Below are 24,189 nucleotides of genomic sequence, written 5' to 3'. Positions count from 1 at the left end.
GATTTCTTTGCCAGTCTCCCCATTATTCAGCATTTTTGGGCTTTTAATGGCAAATCTGCTATAAACTTCTCAGAATGCATTCAGATATAAAGAAGTGAATACATCTTTGTGTTGAGTTAAAGACTATCAAACCTTTTGGAAATTCTTTGTAAAGTACTAAGCCCATAAATTGTTCAGTGTTGTGAATATTTATTGCTGAATGATTCCTATCTTCCTGAATTTCGCAATGTTCTATACTTCTTGCTTTAACAGCTTATATCACATCATGGTTCTCTTATCAGAAAAAAATGTTTTTACTTGATTTGAAGGCTTCAAAGGCTTAGCTTAATTTGGGAGTTTCAGAAACTTCGAAATGACTAGCTTGCATTAGTTAATCGCAGAGGGACTGTGGTGAAAGCTTTTCTTCATTGGATGAAGGAATCAGATCTCTCTTCATGGGATGATAAAGGGGAGCTAAGGACAAGGAAAGAAGACATGTGACCGGATAGTCCTGTGTGTGACCATCTCCCAGCCTCTGACAAGCAAAGCAGATTTAGCTATAACCAGCAATACACGAGTGCCTCCTCTGGGAATTTGCTGGTTCTGCAGAAAGATACCCCTGCAAACACTTCCCCTCATCATTCTGCAAACCTCCTCTCTGATAAAATTACCAGTGCAAATGAATATGCAGACATCTGTCCATACATTCATTTCAGATAATAGTATAGATTTTCATTCTGGTAGAATTTATTTTCTGCTATTTTGCATAGTGTTTATTGAAACATGATGCCTTTTATTGACTCACATAAATCACACCTGACACAAGGTAAATATGAGGGCAAATTAAAATTTAAAATGGATACAGCTAAGAGTTCTTGAAAGAGCAAAGTATACAGAAAAAGCCCTTTAAATACAATTTTGCCATTTTGCTGTTATATGAATAATTTAGTATTGCTCTTTGTCACTTTGTTTACTTCACAATTTACATTTAATGGTAAAACAATGTTCCCTTCCTCTTTTGTTTTTTCTCTACTGTCTTCTTCACTCATGGCAGAGGTTGTTTGTTCTTGGTTGATATTGATCTGTGATCCAGGCAGAGAAGTTTTCTTTCCATGTTTGTAACCAGATGCACACAACAGGCTATGTGGTTCATTTCCAGGGCCCCTGCCTGCATGTTTAGGCCAGTTAACTATGGGAGGTTGTGGTCTGTGGTTGTAATGTTATCTGGCCCAGGGAGCTAATGATTTTGATCACAGTTTCTTTACATGAGAAGTCACACATCACAGAGAGTCCCAAGTCTCACTAATTAAAATGTAAAAAATTAAACATTTTAAGTACAAAGGAGAGGGCTTTTCATCAGCATTAAAATTATTAAATATTTTCCCAGCATGTGTGAGGCCTTGGGTTCTATCCTCAGTGCCACAAAAATAACAAAAACAATAAAAACAACTGAAGTAATGAAATCTTTAAATGTTATGCAGATGCCATAGATTAAATAGTAGTATATTGCTATGCTAGAAACTGAAGGTGGCAAAATTAAATCTAGAACAATTATAAGGACAATAATAGGTAGAGGCAATCATCTCAAAAGTTAGGATTTATAGTACCAACCCAAATAGCACAAATGGTAGGATAGTTACTATTTTGTTGAACAAAATGGCCCTAGAAATCCACTGTATATTCTCAGATATTTTCTTTAGTTGACCTATTTCTGAAACATTCACTGGGATACTGTTTAACTTTCAGTGGAAATAGTTAACTTCTTGGGGTCATATGTAGTTGCAAGTTATTTTTCAATTGACAGTGTAAATCAGAATGGAGTAGGCAATTTTAAATTTGGATACTGCTCATTCTCCAATTTTTGTAATAAAAGGAAAAATAAGTCCCTAGATAGTAGATCTTTCTACTCTTTATTTTTACTCTGAACTCCTTGTCCTCTTGAGTAGAATCATGATGAGCTCCTACTTTGAAAATTAAAACTCATGGTCTTCTAAAAATTCAAATATCACATCTACTTTTCTTGGTTTGGGGAAAAGATGATACAATCTAAACCTCACACATGGAAAAGCGATCCATTACCAGAATAAGTAACTTTTAACACTTCACTTATTGCATCCAACTATTGATCAACTGCATCAGTAACTCACTGTGTGACCTTGGACATACCATTAGAATTCTGCAGATTTCTTTTCTTTTTTTTTTCTTTTAAAGAAGGAAGGGGACAGATTAGGTTTTTAATAAAGTCTTTCTCCACTTAAATTTTTTATTCATCTTTTGTTTCATTTCACAAATGTTCAAACATAGCAGCAGAAGTGAGCTGTTCTTTGTGTGTTTTCTCTAACATGAACATTTATGGGAATCAAACTATTTCATTCTTCAGAGTTCTCTTTACCTATTTCATAGACAATATCTTTAATAGCTTGGCTTGTAATGTCATAGTTGGAAATAAAGTGTGGGTACAGTTCTTAAAAGTCTCCTTGTTCTGGTCCAGTCTTCTCCAGAATTGAAATATGACATATCCTGTCATGCATAGAAGGAGATTAGAATATATCATTTTGGCGTTTCCAAAATTTTTAAGTAGTTCTAGTAGAGTATGTGAAAGCAAAATCAATTGAGGAGCATCAATTCTTCAAAGCACCCTACTCTGCTTTTCCGAGAGATTATTCACAGTGAGGACTTCAGTGGTCACAGGTTGCTGCTGCCCAGGGGAAACAAAGGCAAAAGAAGTTCTTTAAAGAAGACATTAGATTGAACTAAGAGACAATCTCTTTGCTGAATTTAGGTAGAGGCACTGAATACCCAAGGAATATTGAAAAAGGTAAAGACTTTTCTTAGACCATACCAAGAACTAGTGAGAAGGTTACTCTCAGGTAATGATAACATTTTGCAAAGTGCCCTCTAAACTCTGCTGAGGAATAGATCACTTCCATCTTTACACAAATGTGTTGTTCACCCTTCACACAGATTCGTTAATACCATGCTGCTTGTTGAAATGTTGTTTAACCTTAATGCAGTCTTGGAAATGACAGTTTCTTCCCAATAGGCCAACAACGAGATTTTTTCCCCCATTTTGTGGTTATTTTTATGACCATGGTTTCTTGTACTAGTGTATCTCATAACTGAGCCAACAAAATATCTCTGAGAGTATCAGTTAGGTTCTGCAAGTGTTCAGCAGTCAGCTACTATGGATTTTTCTGATTCTCATGGCTTCTTCTGTTGAATACACTGACAGCCCTCAAATGTCATTCCTGCAATTGCTTTCCTAGAAAATGCAGATTGTTAAATTTGTTTTTGGACATTCCAACTAATTGTGAACTGTAAGCATTTTTAAAAGGAAGATATAACTTCTTTAAATCAATATTACCAATGGAAACTAAGCTATGTGTTAGTGTGGTATACTCTAAGTGTATCTTAAGCAGTTTTATATCTACATCTGATGTGATATTCAGGCAGCTTCTTGTCTAGAATTTAGAGAAACTTGGAGGGTATAAGGTTTTCAATTGTGATAAGGCATTACATATTTAGAGTGAATTGAAATAAAAATATCCCAACTATAGTGTCACAAAATCAAAAATAGTAATATACCACCCTTTTAACATAATTAGTAGTTATATATTATAACACAGATTATGTCTAGATAGCATATACCACTGTGTGCCTTTTTAAAAAGCAGTCTAGCATATGAAAATTAATTGTCAATTAGGCATGTTTTAAAAACTACTCCTTTGGCTATGTGTTAATATGTAGTGGCTGAATGTGATACATTTATACTATTGTCATTTTTTTATCATGCTGACTTTAATTTAGATAGAACAGGTTCTGGAAGATTTGCACTTCAGCTGATTAACAGTTGATATGCTGATGCATAAAATTTTCTTTTTGTAACTAAGAAACTTTCAGTCATTCCTTTTAAATTTGAAAAAGCACTTAATTAAGAGAATGATGATGACTTGATATGATTTTTAAAAGAGGTTTCATAGACATATTTAGGGAACTAGAAAATTCAGAAAAATTCTCTAAAACTGATTTTTATTTTGATAAATAATATTACCTATTAAAGTTAAATGAATAATAAATAATTTAAAATTACTCTTTGCTACTTTGTTGAACAAAAATAATTGAAACAAAGTGGTAGTATGATAAGTGATTTTATCTCAGATAAATGATGTTGATTTAGCAAATAATGCCTAATTCTTACTACTTTCTGGTTTTCTTTTTACTTCAGTTCACTTAAAATCTCCTGTTTAAGGTTCTGTTTTGTATGCTGCTAGATTAAGGTGTGTTTTGCTGTTCACAGGATTACTTGCACTGGTTTTCATTTAATTTTAATTTGGAAAAAATCTGGAAGATATTATAAATTTAAAAAGTACAAGTCTTAGCCTTATAATGTCACAGCAAAAAAAAATCATTTTAAATCTTCCTTTGATCATTTTTTATGTTAGGTTAGTCTTTAGTCCAGTATCCCTCACCAGTACTCTTGCAAACATCTTTGGTTGACCCCTATTCAGTTCTCTGTTCAGATATAACCAATTTTTCTTCTCTGTCTTCCCAGGGTTCCAATGCTCACCATTTGTAACTGTCCAGAAGTTGACAGAGATCAGGGGGAGTTACCTCAGCTGTATACCAACACATACTTTTGCAAATTTTTTTCTGAACTAGCCATGGTGAGGAGGTTAGCATCCATATCTCCTGCAGGTCATTCTGCTAAACCTTCCTATAGTGATGGCAAACACAACACAGCACAGCACAGGGGACTCTGCCATTTCTGATGTGTCTCCTATTATTAACTCCTCTATGTGAAGCTCAGGCACAGAAGAAAGGGAGGAGATGAGCTCCTGTTGAAGTCCAAGGCCAGATGCAGTGCTTTGTCTTTATAACATGGATTTGTGAGGGAATATTTAACCCATTGTGCAATACTGCTGATTGTGACTGGCTCTGTGGCCACAATTCATTTACAAGTAAAACAATGTTTTTATGGTCTCTTATGTATGTTGGCATCTATAAAGGGATAGGAAACCTGTTTGGAAAGGTTATGCAACACATGAGGAAAATTCAAGTTCAAGTTTTAGCTACTTCTGGTTAACAACCACACACAAAGAATGTGAAGGTTTTAATAATTCTTCAGGGCTTTCCTTATGTGATTACCCAGCTCAAGGAAGGATGAGTTGGGTTGACCTGTTCTACTGGCCTTTACCTTGAGAATCAGAGGTTATTTAAAAGGAATCAGGGGTGTGAGGAAGAGTGAAGAGGACAGCCCTCCTGAGGCCAGACGATTGTTACCATACTGAGTGGGGTGTACATTCTAGGCAGAGTTGGTAACTACCACAAATATTGGTGAACATGTTATCAGATGCACTCACTGCGTATCACAATTGTACAGATACATTTTCTAGTTCCCCAAAGCAAAGGGTATCACAGAGGTATTTATCTGCCTCATGAGAGAAGTGGTTTTTTTTTTTTTTTTGGTTTGTTTGTTTTTTAATCATGTACATAGAGTTATTTAAAAATTCCTGATACAATCTTGTAGAACATGAAGCAAAATGAAGAAACTTTGGCTCATAAACCTGGCAAATACTTCCTTCAAATGCTACAGAGAAGTTCAATAGGACTATTTTCAAATTATTTGTGAGTCATAAGCGTGGTAGAGTTTCAAAGGAATTAATACATTGATTTATGATGTGGCTAATTTTCCATTTAAGGGTAGTAGATCATAATGAATACAAATATATTTCAAATATTTCCTAAATGTCAATTAAGAGCCTACCTTTTTTCTAGGTGCTATAGATACAAAGGTAGAGTTGGTGCATCTGTTCATGGAGGTTCATGTTCATCCTAGTTGAAGGATGTAAATGGCATAATACAGGATTCTCAGTTATCTCCCCTTCAAAATTATCATCTCAAAAGTTGTCACCCATGGCACTTTCTGCAACTCCTTTCATTTTATACATCCTAATTAATTTGACGTATCTACAGTCCTGTTATATGGAAGAGAAATAATCTTCATGAGGCAAGAAAAGTAAATTAAACATCTCTTAATAAAGAGTCTGCTACATTTCACAGGCAGGCCAAACTCCTCTTTTACATTCCTATCGCATTCTTGAACTTCTCTACCCTTAATTATTAGCAATACGCACTTCATCGCAGCTTTAAGAGAGCCAACAAAGTCGGTTTTATATAATTGTAAAAATCCCAGAAGTATGACATGGAAAAAAATCCAGAATTCATAAGATGATTTATTACAGCTCTGTGGTTTTGTAAATGTGGAAAATGAAATCCCAGAGGGTTCCAAGGTCATGGTTAGCTAGTGATCAAGGTTATAGGATGAAGACCCCTATGGTCTTATCCCGTGCCCCAGGTTTCTCTTTGGTTTCCCATCAGTGGATGCGATAAGGGAACTCAAACAAACTTTTCCAATTCAGATACTTTGTGTACCAAAAATAAATTACACAGGACATGCCTCTAAGGAAGAGTCATACTGTTTTTAAAAATATTTTGGTGCCCCTCTGTGTATCCATGTGGGTCTTTAAATTCATAAACATATAATTCTCTGGCATCAAATAGATCTATCTTTCAAGAATGTTTTCATTTACAATAAGAATTTTCTAAAATATTTTATTGATAACATTAGCACAAAGCCCAGCTTCACTTAACAAACCAACTTTAATTTTATCCTAACCAGATAGAAGTTGAGAAATACGATGAGAGTAATAATCTCAACAACTCTGTTCAACTGCCTTGGGATGTGCCAAGCCCTGTGGGGTGTTCCAGGCATTCTTGTTTAATCCTGTGAGGTAGACGTCATCATTTTATTTCCAAGGGGACAGGCTTGAGGTTTCATCCTGGAATTTCACTTCTTGGAACTTTTCTTATCCAAGATTGTAGCATAGTTGAGACATTACAGACTCAGAAATTGAATCTCCACCTGGTGCAAATAAAAAGTCTGCATCAATACGTGATCATACGACCATCCCCAATTTTGAATTCCAAAAGCTTATTTGCTGTTTAGTTGTTTTATTAGATACATGTACACAATGAGAAATGGTACGAAGTCTATTGATCCATACAGTAGCCTAGGTCATATAGTTTGGCATATTGCATTTTTACAAATCTTAGGAACCAAAGCATTTATGTCATTATTTTTAACTGAAATGAAAGTGGTAAAACTGGAACTATATGTGGCTGTCATTTTTTTTTAGCTCATCCCAGTCCTCTAATCACAATTCTGAACACTTTGTCCTCATCTCCAAGAGCCTGGCTTGCCATATGATGAAAGGAGCTACATAAACTTACCCTACCCATGCTGACAGCCACACCACCACATGGCATGAGACAGGACTCCTGTCCCACCACTGGACTAATCCATATGCTACTGTACAGGTTCCTAGCTTAATTGCCTGCTTGTCTTCTGTAATAGGCCCAGCCTATTTCTCAGACTTCCCCATTATTAGCTTCCAACTTAATTAAGGACCTGTGAAGCGCCCTTCAGGCATGACCCCAAGTTACTTGTTCTTTATAATTCTAATTCTAGAACAGCCAGCACTTTTAGAATCATTTCTATAAAGAACAACTTCTTTTTATTCTCTCTTAAAATTTTTTACCTGATGCATAATAACTGTACATATTCATGAAGTACAGCCAGATATTTGCATGCATGTGTACATTGTGTCATGATGGAATTACCATGATTAACATATTATCACCTTAAATTTTTATCATTCCTTTGTATTTAGAATACTCAAAGCCTTCTCTTCCAGCTATTTTGCATTATACAATAAATTATTAAGTAGAGTCATTCTACTGTGGTTGGGTGCCAGAATATAATCTTCCCTGACTGCATTTTGTACCTATTATTCAATCCTCTCTGTCCGCTTCTCCCCTTCACTTTCCATACCTGTAAATGTATGTGTTCATTTTCATGGAGTGCAAAGCCAATGCAGTCTGTTTCTTCCACTTGTGTGGACTATTTAACATATTTAATAAATGTGTGTATATATATTTTTTTCTTTCACATTTCTTCTATATGCAGGATTTTGTTAAGCAGACTACCAGAATTATTTGTTCACTGAGTAACAGTGAAGTTACAAGGAAGTGAGGTTGAGCTGTGGAAAACTTACAGTGTTAGGGTAGGCTGTTCTCTGCTGTAAGAGGAAGATACCTTTTGGCTTCATATTCATTTTTTTTTTTAATGGGGAAGAAGGGCTACTGGGGATTGAACCCAATGGCAGTTTACCATTGAGCTACATCTCCATCCCTTTTGATTGTTTTGTTTTAAGACAGTGTCTCACTAATCTGATGAGAGCCTTGCTAAGTTATTGAGGCTGGCCTCGAATTTGCAGTCCTCTTGCCTCAGCCTTCCTATTTTATGTGATTGTAGTTATGTGCCACTGCACCCTGTTGGCTTCATTTTCTTAAGACTGTATTTTCTCTCTCAAACCATGCATGCCTATGTGTGTGCGTGCACACACACACACACACACACACACACACACACACACACATGATATTCCTTTGCTTTAATCACCTCACTGTGGACTTATTTTTAGAAAGTAAAATGAGTTCACAAACCAAGGTGAAACATAATGATTTAATTTGTGTAATGATGGAATTATCATGATTAACATAGTACCAACTTAAACTTTTATCATTCCTTTGTATTTAGAATATTCAAAACCCTCTCTTCCAGCTATTTTGCAGTATACAATAAATAAATAAAGTGTGTTGTATTTTGAGGGAATGTATGGAAGTTTATAAGTGATTTTGTGTCCCTCACATAATCAGAATTCTGTGACTGTAATTCGTATACATCAGAATAAACAGACTTTTCCAGGCCCCACTGTGGAACCTTCTGGGTGCAAGGCAGTGATGGATGGGTCTCACAGTCCAGTTGGGTTTTCTAAAACATCCATTGATGAATACAATAAGATCCATAAATGATTATGGAGAAGGCCCTACTGTGCACGTAGCATGCTGCCCAATGTTCAATAAATATGTGTATAATTGCAGATGACTACAGTGAGGCCGCCTGACTTCATATGCTCTGCAGCATACATGACAATGGGTCTGAGGGTGGAAAATGGAAACGGCTGAGTTTTTCAGCTGATCACAATCAAATCAGAACACATCAAAACAGCTGGTGTTCTGTGACTCAGAATCAATCAACCAGTTTCGAATCACCTCGTCTTCCTTTATTTCTCTTTACAGTTTCACTGAGAGGTTTAAACCAGCATATGTCCTTCCCATTTGGTTAGATCCCTGCTCTGAGCCTCTTTGCTTTCACATTCTAATACTGAAACTGACTGCAGTATTAGAAAAAAAAAAGAAGAAGAAGAAAAAGAAGAAAAGGCTAATATTAAAATGATTTCTAAAATGCTGCTGCTGCTACATTTGTGTAAATTAAACCATATGCTCAAGTAAAATGCCCTAGAATAAACATGAAATTTTAAGGTCGCGTTTTGGAATGAAGATAATTCTGCATCAGCAATATTTATGTGACAGATATGGCAAGAGTTATAATAATTTTCTAAGCATCCAGTTAATATTTTAATATTCTACACATGATAATATCATGGGACTTCAATATTGAGTTAGTGAATGAAAGTTCAATGTCTCTTGGTTTTGACACAGACTCTTCTCTTTGTCCCGACAGGTACCTATTACACCATTCCTTGGCAAAGACTTTTCAGCAGCGGTGACCTCTTCCAATCCAACACTCTACAAATTATTATCTCTGGACTCCCAGCTGACACCCTGCCGGAGGCAAGAGCTCCTAAGCCAACTGGAACTGTGCCTCTTCTCTTGTCAAGGTTTTTTTCTTACACAGGAAAAAGAAAGAAAAAAAAAAAGATGAAGTTGGGTAAAGTGGAGTTCTGCCATTTCCTGCAGCTCATAGCTCTTTTCCTGTGTTTTTCTGGGATGAGTCAAGCAGAACTCTCAAGGTCAAGATCCAAACCCTACTTCCAATCAGGGCGCTCCAGGACCAAGCGCAGCTGGGTGTGGAATCAGTTCTTTGTGCTGGAAGAGTATATGGGTTCGGACCCTCTCTATGTAGGAAAGGTAGGGTATCTAACTTTCAAAATTTTAAAGGATTATTGTCAATGGCTATGGTTTGAGTAATAACTCCTAGTTTTTTGATTTTGGAAAGGCCAACACAAATCATTACTTTTATGAGACAGTTTATGAAATTTTGTTATTAGCAACTATGAGGTGTAATCAGGGTTATTAAGTTCAGTGAAGCCATAATTTAAGGTTTGATGCACTGTTCCTAAATACAGATGAGGAGTGCCAGAGGCCTGGTTTACCCTGATGCTAAACTCATTGCCAATGTCAGAACAAGAACATTCAGTATTCAATGAAGAGCACTGTGTTCTTTTGCCAAGTGATTTTCTAGCTGCTTCTTTTGGGATACTGTGTAAATATTGCACATACTTGCATTAATGCTTCTATCGAATTCCTGGTACCTGCAGTTCAGAAACTGAAAAGTACCATGATCAAACCTAGTTACTCCAAATTATGAGCAACTCAAGGCCATTTTCATTAATAATCTTGTCTTCATGGTTCTAGGATTTTTTTCCCCCACAGCTTCCTTCCATCTTAATTTTAGGTAGGAGACTTTTCTTTGGGGACCTACTGAACTGGAAAGCCCTCCAAGAGAGCATGACCTTTCCCTAAGCATCCTCAGATCATAGTTCCCAGTCTTTTCAAGTTTGTCAAGATTTCTGAGTTTGATGTTTAGCACTGATGAAAGGCTTCTAAGTAGGGCATATCAGCAAGAAATCTATACCTCTGTGTTTCTACTCTTCACTTTGTCAGTTATATGATTCTGTTCCTCATAAAAGGAAGCACAGATGATGGATGAACTTTTCTATAAATCAATTTCTCAACTTTAAAAGATTGAGGAGGAATCTTGGTTATTTATTTTTTGGGTTATTTTCCACTTGTGTATACCTTAAGAAAGGGTTAAAATATTTTTATTGATGGTCATCCACAAAATTAAAGGTATTCCTTATTTTATGCGTGCGCGCGTGCGTGCGCACATACACACACACACACACACACACACACACACACACAAATTTTTCTTGCAGTGCCTTTGTATTACCAATACTGATTGGTACACATTGTAAGCAGAAGGATTTAAATAGATTAATGGTTTCTAGGTTTGTGGATTAGGATTATTGAGGATCAGCAGTAACGTTTTCCTATGCTATGAAAGCATGTGTAAATGCACTTATCTTTTTTTTTTGTATCCATTCTCCTTTATCAATGGCACTGTCATCTATATTGTATATGTGCTAAGTTTCCTCACTCTATTATCTTTTAACTCATTTTATTATTTAAAAGGAGAGAGAAGTTATAATGCCATGTGACTGACAAAGAATCCAGATCTTAATCTCATTCACTTTAATGGAATTTAACCAATTCATCAAGCTTTCGTCAATGGATAGATCTGAAATATTTAGCTCATTTATAAAGTGTCAGTAGCTATTAGGTGAATGAAGCCATGTTTTTTGACAACTTAAAAATTTTAAAACAGAAAAAGTATGTCCATTAATTTGGTCTAAATGGAGTTGTTTGGGCTAGGCCAACATTTAAAACTCAACACAATTTTTAAAATTTTAAAGTGTCTTTTTAAATTTTGCATTTATGCATAATAATTCAGAGTGTTTATATCCAAATAATATCTAGAAGCCAATTTAATAAACATCTTGGTTTAAGTTCCAAATGTACATGAAGTTATGGAGCAATTCATTTGTTATTTTTTAAAAAGAAATTGTATGATTCTTTAGTTAGGTAATCAGAGAAGATGCCTTAACAGATTTTTTTTTATAAAGAGAGAGAGAGAGAGAGAGAGAAAATTTTTTTAATATTTATATTTATTTTTTCAGTTTTCGGTGGACACAACATCTTTATTTTATTTTATGTGGTGCTGAGGATCGAACCCAGCGCCCCTTGCATGCCAGGCGAGCACGTTACCACTTGAGACACATCCCCAGCCCAACCTTAACAGATTTTATCTGACAGAAAATTAGGATTGTGTTTATGCTTTGTATGGGGAGTTCAGTACTGCCATTCACAGTGAAATGTTTAGGATGGAAATGGGCAAAATAAAAACAATTTTCTTCATTGACTAAAATGCAGAAAAAGGGGAACAGAATAATTGGAGATGGAGAGAGCTTTTATAGACCAGTGAGACGAATACAGGGCCTTACAGTGACAGTTTCTATTTTCTTATGAAATGGTGACATAGAACTTGAGTACTTTAGAAGCGTTAACGCAAGTATGAGCAATACTTACACAGTATCCCAAAAGAAGAAGCTAAGAAAATAAAGGAGTTCTTTTGAGGTTGGTGGTCTGAATCATCAGAGGGACAGCTCTGATCACTTGTTTATATAAAATGGGTATGTTTCTGTTGTTTGTTTGGCTGAGGGAGGTGGTGGCTATGACCAGTGTTTATAGGACAGAAAACTAAGTATTGTAGATCAAGATGTGGAGCAGGAGCCAGGCAGAGCATCATGGAAACTAAAGAGGAAACCTAAGTGGTACTTTCCACTGATGTACATTTAACCTAAGCTAATTAGATGGCCGCCCACTTGGTCATCCAGACAAGATCTATCTATTTAGGTGCTTTGGATGATGTTAGTACTAACTTTAATAAGACATATCAACTATATGTCTTATAGTTCAATTTGATGACATTACATATATTTACAATGTAAATTGAATTGATAAAGTGTTATTGCTGGCTCTGCCACTTCCTACTATTGTATAACTTTGCCTAAGTTGCCTAATATTACTGAATTTTAATTTCCTCAGTTCTAAAGTGAGGATGTTCATATCTACTATTCAGTTGTTACTTAATAACTGAAGTAAAATATGTGAAATATGCATCCAACTAATCTAGATATTATATTTTCTACTTTACTAAATATTGATTATAAATTAACAGTTACGGATAATTCAGTCTGTCATGTGTCAGTTGTTAAATGTGTGATCCCTTCAGTGAATGCAGGCATGATTTGAGGTATTAAGTAGCATTTGTACTTATTCCAGCTAATTAGAAGAATGGTCTGTTTTGGTTGTGCTAAGGAATGCAGTAATCAAGTGTTTATTTATTTGTGTATTTTTAGATCTTCAAATTTGGAGACAATTAATATTGTGGCAAACAAGATCAGATAAATGACTGTACAGTTAATAAAGCTGGGTCATTAAGGTATTGAGGTCAATGAGATCACAATATGCATTTTGAGTTTATTATTTTATCTAATGTCCTGAGTTGGCATGACACGTGATAACCCAAGCCCAAAGCAGAACAATCCATTGAATGGGGCCAGAAATACAAAGTGAGAACCAGCCTTGGCAGAGACTTATGGACTGAGTTAGACTCTATGATGTGATCTTTCCTTTAGCCTTCCACCCTTTCTTTCGCTATAGACTGGTAAACTGTTGACCCTAAATGTACAGACTACAGGAAAGAGTTTTACAAGTTCCCATTCAAACAGAATGATCAGCAGAGCCCCATTTGCTCAATTCTTAATGACTGTCTTGCTTGTTCTCCTGTTTTTACCTGGGGATAGGGAACCAAGGTGCCTCTTATCTGGCTGGGAGTGTGTCCATTGTCTCTGATCTGCTATTTGCAGTCCAAGAGGCCACAGTTTCCACCCACCTCATTGCATGAGTGTGCCCTTTCCCATCCTAGTCTTTCCCTCATCTTGGCATTTCTCACTTAGCGTCCCCTAAGCATCTGACACAACTATCTATCTCCAAAACCACCCAGCCTCTGTTCCAGGTATGAAGTAGTTTTCATCTTTGTTCACCATAATGGGCTTCCAGCCCATGGCTGCGCCCGAGGCCATTACTTTCACTGAGATGTGTGCTCTGTGCGTCTTCTGCAGTCTGCTTTCCTCCCCATTAATATCATTCTTGCCTTTTTTTTTTCTATTTCCCTTTCTTCCCTACTCATTCAAGGAGAATTTATATCTATTACTACAGCAGAAATCAAATACACAGAAATGCAATGTTCAGGGTTTACTTTCTTTTAAATCGAAGCTTGCCTGAAAACGTTGGTGAGCGTTTTCAATGCATTTCATTACAAGCCAGCAGTATCTCTCACCAAGAGGTTCTCTATCTCCTGATATCTGAAGCTGTGTTCAGTGTTCCGGAAAAGAAATCTTCATCATGAAAATAGGCTGTGTTAAAAAATTGAATTACAGATTAGATTCCTTAGCTGGCAAATGTTATATTAGATGCTCAAAAAGAAAATAATAAATCCCAAGTATTAATTACTTAGGGAAAAACAAATTTGTTATAATAAAATCTACATTTTATGCATTCTGTTGGAAAACAAACAAACAAAATGAAACAAGTGTCCTGCAAATATGTGTATTGCCTACAGTCAGATCAGATCTGAAGAGGAGACAAAGCCAGGCTGTGTGTGCATGTGTGTTTAAGGAAAGTCTAGAAAACCCACACCCATAATATCTTTATAACTTGAGTTAATTTGCCAAGGTCCTTGTTCTTACCTTCTTGTTAGCTTGCTGATAGAAGTGTGGAACTCCTGGTGGTTTCAAAAGGAATTTGGACATGGATCAGCTCTGTGGGATGCAAATAAGTTCAGCTTTTTAGACATACTTTCTGGCAGTTATTTTTAGCTCTTAGAATAGTCCAGTGTAACTGTAAGATATTAAATGCATTTTCTCCAGCAAATAATTCAAGATTTTTGTTTTGTTTCCTTTATTTCCATATAGAAGATAGAATATGTCACATAGTACCTCTAAAATGAAAAACCCATACTCATTTCAAGTTTAATATAGCTAAATACATTCAGTGTTATCTTAAATTACAAATAAAAATTATGAGTCCCAAAGACTTGATCAGAATGAGCCACATAGAGAATTTGGAGGAAGTGGGGAACTTAGAGTTATATGCCTAATTGTAGCCAAGCTAGATAGTTTAGATTAGGCTCTAAATTTCCAGTTGTATTTGTGTTGATAAAAGTCACTTAAAAACTACCCTTTTTCATGTCGATGCTAATATATATGCTCCAAAAATAGAGAATAAATTCCAGTATGTACCAATTATATTTGTACATTATATTGATGTTAAATGTTTAGCTATAAAACCAAGACATAAACAGTTCTGGTGACTTAGGATTTGCCCTAGAAGTGAAGTAGAATTGCTTTGACAAGTTTTATGTGCAGGGCCCAATGATACAGAGCCCGAGAACCTGGTGCAGTCCTTGTGACTCCCCAAGGAAAATGACAGAATTAGATAACAGCTGGACAGTTGCCCAGTCTTTGCTGGCTTAAGCACATGTAGGCAAGAAATATATTGAGAGAGAATTTTTGTCTTCATCACTTTGCATGATTTGTATTATTTATACATCTTAGGATCATTACCAGGGAGAAATACTAGTTTGCATAAATATGCTTAACATTTCATAAAAAAAAAATTCTTGGCATGCTGTTAAACCTGCCTTTGTATTTTCTTTCTTCTACTTTCCCTCATTCCTTTCTTCTTCAAATAATTGTGAAATAGCTACTTTATGGATATTTTGTGCTAGAGTGAAAAGTTAGAAATAAAGATACTTTTTATAGAATTTGTAGTCCAATTGATAAGTCAAGCAGGCAACCAGAGGGCAAAGAGGAGCAGTAAATTTTGATGCTAAACTACAGCTGTGAGGTGGGTAAAAACAGAGGGATCCACTCATGGGTCTCTGAGCAAATGTGAGCCTGAGGGTGTCTACCTCTGTGATTCCTTTTTATCTCTTATATACAGTCTTTGAATAAAAGCAAAGGAAAAGTGGGGAGGGAGAGGAAGAGAGGGGAAGGGAGGGAGATTATCTTCTTAGAAAAGTAGGGCAGAGTCTTCTAAAACTTCTCTCAGGAAAGCTTCATATTGCAGGGTGGTCAGTTAATAGAAACCCTTCGATTACAGCTACAGTTTTCTCATTATTTTGAGCAGAGCTCTGGGAGGGTGAGTCTTGATTTTCTTATCTGTCAAATGAAGATCAAATATGTAAAACTCTAAAACATTTCATTTTAGTGACTTCAGACTTACAAAATGGAAAGTACTATTCCTAAATTTATGTTCCCCAAATGTTGACAGTCATATGTGACAATGGCAATAATTGAAACTAGAAAATTGACATTGGTATAATGCTATTTACTTCTCAGTAGGTTGTATTCAAATTTTCCAGTTGTCCCAGTATTATACTTTTCCTGCTGGGAGCCAGACCAACATCACAGCTTTTCATTGTCTTTTCTCCTTAGTCTTTTCGAAATTAGAAGAGTTCTTTTGTCTTTTCTTGTAGTTCTTGGTGAGTAATTTGTTAGAATATCTCACAGTGTGGATCTGTCTTATGTCTCCTTAATGAATACATTTTACCTGTATTCCTGGTAAGAATATTACAGAAGTACTGCTCTTCCCTTCTCACCCTGGGGTTTGGAGAGATGCTGTTTATTGACTCACTTGTAACAATGTTGACTTGGATCACTTGGATAAGGTGATGTCTGCCAATTTTCTCCACTGTAAAAAGCATAATCTAGAGGTTTTGAAATATTGAAAAGGGTATAAAATCACCCAAGTTGTCCTTACATATGGGAATAAACACTACCATTTAACCTGATGGAAGTACAGGATGGTTCAAAACTGTCTCTTGTCCAGGTTTAGGATGGGAAATGGGTTCATCTGAAACATGGGCCAAATTTAAATCTGTAATGTTGTTAGGAATGTCCATGACTTTCTGTATAAATTGATATCTTTTCTCTAAAGCACATCAATGTAGGATGTCTCAGAAAAATTGATTTGGTTTTTGATTTTTTCTGAACTATACAGTAATATTCTTTACAGTCCAGGATTCCAAGAACATTTTCTACTGGTCTAGAGTTTAAAAGAAGAGCTTTCCCCCAATTATTTGTAACATATAAAAACTTTAATGCATTGTAATGTTGGGTCCCAAATACGTAACCATTATAGTTATAAATAAAGCATTATTAAATAATAGGCATTTTTATTTTATTTATTTATTTTACTTTATTTATTTTATTGAATAATAGGCATTTAGGATTCTATAAGTTAGAGGAAGTAACAGAAGATAATACAACCTAATGTCTCAAACTTAGTATATTCACAGAGTTGAATCTGAACAGCAAATACAATTACATTTCATGTTGAAAAGATTTAGTAATGACAGTTTCTTCTAGTGATTCCTTTTCAGAGTCTATGATATTTCTGTTTCATTGTCAATATTAAATAGATCTTCAGAAAGCTTTATGAGTTAAGAAAAAAGGTGTTTTTATTAGAGATGAAGTAATAGATACTTTTTAAATAAGATAAATAGGTAATAGATACATGTGGAAGTAAGATGAGTAGGAACGATCATTAAAACTATCATTGAGAAGAGCTGGTGAGCCTATCAGGATGTTTATGCCAAATAATTCCCTTATCTTCAAATACTATAATTTTCTAACAATTCAAATCAAAATTAACTCTAATTTGTCTAAAGACCAACCATATTTTGAAGAAAGCTGAAAGTATCTTCGGTGCTACGTTGGTTTCTTCAGCCTGTTGTGAAAAAATGGCATAAATCACAGTGATCCATTTCTTCCATTTCTGGGCGGTGGGGAGGCCAAGGGCAGATGCCAGAAGGGTGAGACTCTGGGGAGGGCTCTTTGCCTGGCTTGCAGGCAGCCCCCTTTCTCCACGTGTCCTCACATGGCATGGGAGAGGTCTCTTCCTCTTCCACAAAGGCTGCCAGAGCTGTGGGATTAGGGCCTCCATGTCAGGACCCCCTCCAAGCTTGGTCACCTCCTGGAGTCCCTGTTCACAGATTGAGTGACTTTAGCAGTTTGGCCTTCAGCATGTGAATAGTGAGGAGAGTCATAAGTCTGTCCAAGTTATACAAACTTATTTCATTTCGCACACACACAAAAAAAGTAGAGAAATGAAGAGAAAGTCACATTTGGCAATAGTTAATTTATTTGGCTCTCTGTATCTGTGGGTTGGGCATCTGCAGAGCTAACCAACCGCGAATCAAATCTATTAACTACATCTGTACTGAACAAATACAGACCTTTTTGACATCATTATCCCCTAAGCAATATAGTCTAACCCTGTCTTCCATCACATTTCCATGTTATTAGGTATTATAAGTCATGTAGAGATGATTTAAAGTATTTGGAGGTTTGTTTATATGTAAAAACCTTATCACTTTTTATAAGGAATTTGAGGATCCACTGATTTTGGTGTCTATAGGATTCCTACGATCAAATTTCCCTCGAATACAATTTAAGCAGAACACTATTATTTTACATATTACAGGGATAACCACCTATTCCATTGTTCAGTTGTAGTAAATCGATGTTCACACCACATTTTCCAAATAGATGTTGGAAAATATCTTCTCTGGGGGTTTGAAAATTTTATTCAAGTTTGCTTCACCCAGTTGTAGGTGTCAGGCCAAGAGCCAGAGAATTATCTCCTGCCCTGTCACCACATGAAGGAAAGGGAAAGCCAAGCATATGGAAGATTAAAACACACAAGTGCTGAGGCCATTTATGTTGGCAGTTAGGTTGGAATCCTTGCCTTCTGTGAGATAAATGCACAAGGGTAATTTCTCAAGATGGTGCTGCATTATGGGAATGGTAATTATAGCACCAAAACCAAAATGATGAGAATCATTGCAGCAAGTTGTGTGTGTAAACAGTGCACAATTATCTGATAAGAATGCTTCCCTTAGAATGTTTACTTATCTCCTTAGTTAAAATGCTGACATGTTTTAAGGTATTTAGCTGAAAACACACAAACAAAATTTGGCCAACACATACATAATGTTCAACAGATGTGAGTTTGAAAGATTTGTGATGATCACTAGTGAAATTAGTCAAACCATGCTTAAATTAGATTTTTTCTGATTTGTGAGTCATTTAAGGGTCCACGTTGGAGCCGAATATGTATGGAAAGGGAAAGATTACACATTCTGCACTTGGTTCTTTGGAATGAAGAAGAAATAAGATAAAAACTGGCATTTTCTTTCCCATAACATATCTAAGAAACTATGTTCTGTATCTCACATCTACTCTATTACCAACATAGTTTACATAATTTTGTCGACTGAATCATAACAGAGCTGATTTTAGATATTTAACTCCTATATCTTACTTGTTCAGGAGAAGCAGATACTGGTGAGCTCTAGTCTTTGGGATTCAATTTATGGAATTCACTTTCATATACCTAAGAAAGTGAAGCCCATAAAAATTTGCAATTCGTATCAGTCACTTGAAAATGATTATTAAAGAAATGAGAATTATCACATTTCTACAGCAGGCAGCATGACCTTATTTGTACAGAGTCTATAAAGAAATAGAGAGCCATGACTTCAATAAAAAGTAAGACTCCATTGCAGGCCACAGGTACAATGCGGGGGAAGTAGTTTTATGAGGTTGGTATCGGAAGGATGGAACACAGTTTCAGCTTGACAATGAAATTATAAACCAACTTTATTAGTGAGGAGAAGTGATCTCTCTCATCATGATAACTCCGGAAAACAGATTTTTACCTGTGGCAGAACAGCTCTGTTCAATGACTGTGGTACAACAGTTGTGGGATGTAATGACCTGAAACAAGACTGTTTTCCCCATTGATTAGACCATTTGTGTGAAACCTGAGCACAATTTATGATGAAAAATTGTCATGAATGAATCGGATTGTAGGCCAGAGTCAGAGGAGGGAGTGCATTCCATTCTGTTTCAGATCGAATGTCAATGTCCCTGTGGATAGTTATGATGAAAACAAATATTTGAATGATTACTGTGTTGTTATTGTTGTGTGTGTGTGTGTGTATGTGTGTCTACATATGTATAAATTATATATTATATATTTTCTGAGTGCTGCTTTCTTTACACTCTCTTTGGATTTTGATTGAAGTTGAACTTTGATTTCCTTGTAAACTCTGAGCACATTAATAGCATCTGTACTACTAAGAAGAAGGAGTAACTTTTAAGGAGTCAAGCATCTTAACTTCTTCAAAGACTTCAATCACTGTTCAGTTCCTTTTCATATTATTTTGCCAAGCAATTTGCTGTCTTAGAATTTAGCAGAAGACACAATGCCTATCATATTATTTTTTTCATAAAATGCTCATAAATAACATAATGATTTATAAAAATTATAGAAGTACCTCTAATATTGAATCTGAATGTTATACTATTATCAAGTTGAAGATAATATAATCTCATTATTTTATTTTTATATTAGAATTGCTTTGGCTTTAAATCTCATTTGCTCTAGTTTCTCGAAATCAATAATATTTTGCACAATATTCTGGGTGGGTGATAAGGCAGCCTCAGGTCCAGGTCTTAGTGGGGCAGGAGTTCATCTCACAGTTACATGACCTGGGTTTCCATGCTGATTCCACTACTTACAAATGGTGGGATTTCAAATAAATAAGCTCACAAGGTTGGTGTAAACACAAAGGAAAGAATGAATGAGCATGAAAACCTAAAATGAAGCGTAAAGGGACGGGAATGTATTTCTGAAAGGCAGGGGCTCCCATGTGGACAGGAATGATGTTCACTCAAGTGCCTGTGTGGACTCTGTGGTGGGGACTAAATGCACCAGGAGCTCATAGAGCTTTGAGCACCATGAATAGTCTTGTGAGGGCATATGAAGCTTCAGGACAACTCCCTCCCATTTTGAGGAATTTGAGTTATACGTATTTGTAAAAATGCTAGAAGGCAACAATTTTGCACCCCTGCAATTTTAAATGATTCCTTGTAAAGTGGGAGCAATTTATGATCTCAAGCATTTTATATAGGACATGATTTCCAGAACTGTCCACATATGCTTGTTTCTCAATATCCTAAAATATGACAATCAGGATTAAATTTCCAAAACTGTAATCTATGGATAAATAATAAAATAAATAAATAATCTAGTATTTTTTGTTTCTCTTGGTATTTGATGTAAATTCGACATTCCTATTCACACCACAAGCCATGACTGCATAACTAAAATTGTTATCATGTCTAAAGAAAAACAACACAGCCAATGAAAAATTAGGGTGTGAGTCTAATTAGACAAAATCATAAGTAAAAAGAAGCTATAGTGAAATTAAGTATTAATTATGAAAGTCAAAATCAATTTCTCCAAAAATTATTTTCTCCAGAAAAATATTAAACATCGAGTCTAGAGTGTCTTCTTTCATAGCTCACTTTGAAAACTTCTCTATACTAGCTACTGTTTGCATTTGTTGACTTTCTCCTCAGGTCTTTGAGCTTCTCCCTTTTGTTTTGCAAGTTAAAAAAATGTATGAATTAAAAAAAAACACTGAAAATGGTAAAAATAAAGGTCCATATAAAAGATTAAAAAAATATATTTTTTTCATGAATGGTCTTCTCCCACCTCCAAGCAGAGAGGGCCCATTATACTGCTGACACCTTGGACCTCTGTCGGGCCAGGAAGGACATTTCCCATGTTCCTGCATCTCACCTGAGCCTGATAGGTCAGGGCTGGCACTAGGGTTCCAGCAGCTGTTCCACGTCTCCAGTCACGTTGGGTCTGTTGGTCTAGGACAGTCCAGTCTAATTGAAACATGTGAATTCAAGGGCCAAAGGGGTCTTGACTAAAGGGTGACACCACCCAGACAATGCAGGGAAACAAAATTTAGCTTCCCGATAATTCCTGTGATGTTTCTGGCCATGTTTTAAAGTCATCCCTATGAAAGCACAGGGAAATAAAAGGAAAAGAGACGGGGAAAAGATTAGTGGGTTCTGTTGTGCTTCATGGGAAAGTCAATGTATTAATCACCCACTTCCCTCAAAGCAAAAGATTGTGAGAAGACTTCAGCTGGCTGGTTGATAAATATCAGTTACGAGGAGGAAATAGAGGTTGGCCCTAAGGAAGTAAGAGCTTCAGAAAAGTAAAATGAAAGCTTAGTTTTATTTTCTCATAGGGACTTGGAAACAATGTAGCAATTTCCATGTCACTTGACCGACTTTGGATGGTTACCTAATTCAGAGGCTATAGTAGCAATGAGTTAATAGGTTATGCAGTGAATTAAGAAGAATTTTAGCTTCATTGTTAACTTCCAAGTCAAGTTTTTAAATCAGGGAGACCATTGTGAATCTCAGCATGATCACTTACTTCGAAATGACTTAAGTTTTAGTTTAATCTCTGTAAAATGGGTTGAAAAACAAGTCTTATACAACAGAGTTCTTATTAGGATAAATATGATAGTATGTGCAAAGCCTCTCATGTTTGATCGATAGAAAGCATATATTAAAAATTTACTTTTATCATTAATAATAGTGGTCTATATTTTTGCACTGTCTTCTCGGCCAGTTTCCATAACTGAACTGATTTAGGTGTTTTCTTTTTAAAGCATATTTTAAAAACAACCTAAAGTCTAAGGAGAACCCAAGCAAGATTCATCACATTGGCACACTTCCTGAGCACAGACAAGTTCTTTACCTTACCTTTCCTTGTTCACTCATCTATCACAAAGGGGTAAAACACCACATCTCCCTCATCCACAAAGTTAGAGTCAAACCACAATCAGATAATATTTGCCGAAGTGCTTTGCAATGTATAAGTGTTAAATAGGTTGTTATTCATGGGAAGATCAGATAATAGTTATATTTGTAAAATATTAGGCTAGAAAGAGATTTTGCCCTATATAATTCTTTTTGTGATTATTGATGAAGAATACTTGTACAATATACTTTGGTAATTATTGATGAGTAACATGTATATGTATATATCACAACTGATACATATTTGCATGTATATCAGAAACATTTCCAGGATTTACCTGCCATGTATTAGCTTATATATTCAGACTTATCAGATTTAAAATCACCCAGGACAGTTTTTCAAATCACAACATTTGAAGAAAGGACTACACACACACATTCAAATAAAACAAACAAACAAACAAAAAACAACATACAGGACTGTTCCATTTTCAGATTTTCAGATACTTTTCAAATCTGAAAAGATAGTGAACTATTTGGGAGTTTCCCAGGAGGCACGAGATGCCTGTGCCATTAGGAATCCACTGAAGAAATGTGATGGTGAATGAAACTAGATAAATGGGCTTGCTTTATAATCTCTCAGTTTTTCAGGTAATTTTCTTTCTTTCTTTTTTTTTAAGATTATGCCTTAGATCATAACTTATTTAGTCTGAACTTTGACTCAAATGTATTGGTCTGGTTGGCTGATCCTGTACTTCATTAAATTCTGAACTCAGAACTGAGTGTGACCTATTCATATTTGAATTTTACAAATGATAGGTAGCATTCAAACCTCTTCAGTTAAGTATTCAAAATCAATACTGATAGCATTTTAGAATAATGAAATTCAGACTTTTTGATGGGAAGAAGGTACAAAATATCTTGATAAAATTTAAGTATTTGAATAAGTAGGATTTGTTTTCCGTGTTTTCAAAAAGTTAAATAGAAACCAAATATTTTTAAATTTCAATAGCCACATCAACATATTGAAGGAGAGGCCTAGGGTCTTCAAAAGGGGAAATATTGTCAGGTTTCTAAGAATTGCCATTGCAAAGGCCAGTTTGTATGAGTAGGTTTTCTACAATATAATCAGCAACAAACAAGGAGAATGAAAATCAGAAGTAATTTTTCTCATTTTCTTAAAATTTAAGTAAAATGAAAGACATGACACTGAAATTAATTATCTGGATATGGAGTGGGTGAGGACTCCTTGAAATGCAATTCTATAGGATTAAAAATGAAGGTAATGCTGAGTATTTGTTTATATATATATATATATATATATATATATATATATATATGTATATATATATATATATATATACACACACAACAAAATATATATTATATATATTAACATATATATTCCCACATTACTATATATAATATATATATATATATATATATATATATATATATATATATATGTTGTAGATGGATACTGTACCTTTATTTTATTTTTATGTGGGGTTGAGGATCAAACCCAGTGCCTTGCACATGCAAGACAAGTATTCTACCACTGTGCTACAAGCCCAGGCTCTTTGTTTATGTAGGAAAATAATCATGTCAACGGATGGATTGTATCCATATGAAAACCTCATGAGTTTAGGGCAAGTTCTGTTTTTTTTTTTTTTTTTTTTTTTTTCATGAAAATCTTCAAGGTTGTTTGAAGAAAGGAATGTTAGTCCCACCCTGCCACAGT

At 35.4% G+C, this 24,189-nt stretch overlaps 1 protein-coding gene across 2 annotated transcripts in view; it reads left to right on the top strand.

The window, feature by feature from the left end:
- The window catches only part of Cdh7 (cadherin 7), a 128,332-nt gene that overhangs the window by 2,778 nt on the left and 101,365 nt on the right, over positions 1-24,189 (top strand). For both annotated transcript variants that reach the window (XM_078029908.1, XM_078029909.1), the window contains exon 2: positions 9,626-10,032. In XM_078029908.1, coding sequence (XP_077886034.1) covers positions 9,823-10,032 — 210 coding nt within the window. In that variant the 5' untranslated portion in view covers positions 9,626-9,822. The remainder of the gene's footprint in view (positions 1-9,625; positions 10,033-24,189) is intronic.

Source organism: Ictidomys tridecemlineatus, chromosome 13 (assembly GCF_052094955.1).
Source record: "Ictidomys tridecemlineatus isolate mIctTri1 chromosome 13, mIctTri1.hap1, whole genome shotgun sequence".
Taxonomy (NCBI): Eukaryota; Metazoa; Chordata; class Mammalia; order Rodentia; family Sciuridae; genus Ictidomys; species Ictidomys tridecemlineatus.
Note: the sequence above shows the minus strand (reverse complement) of the source record. Positions and strands in the feature narration are given on the sequence as shown.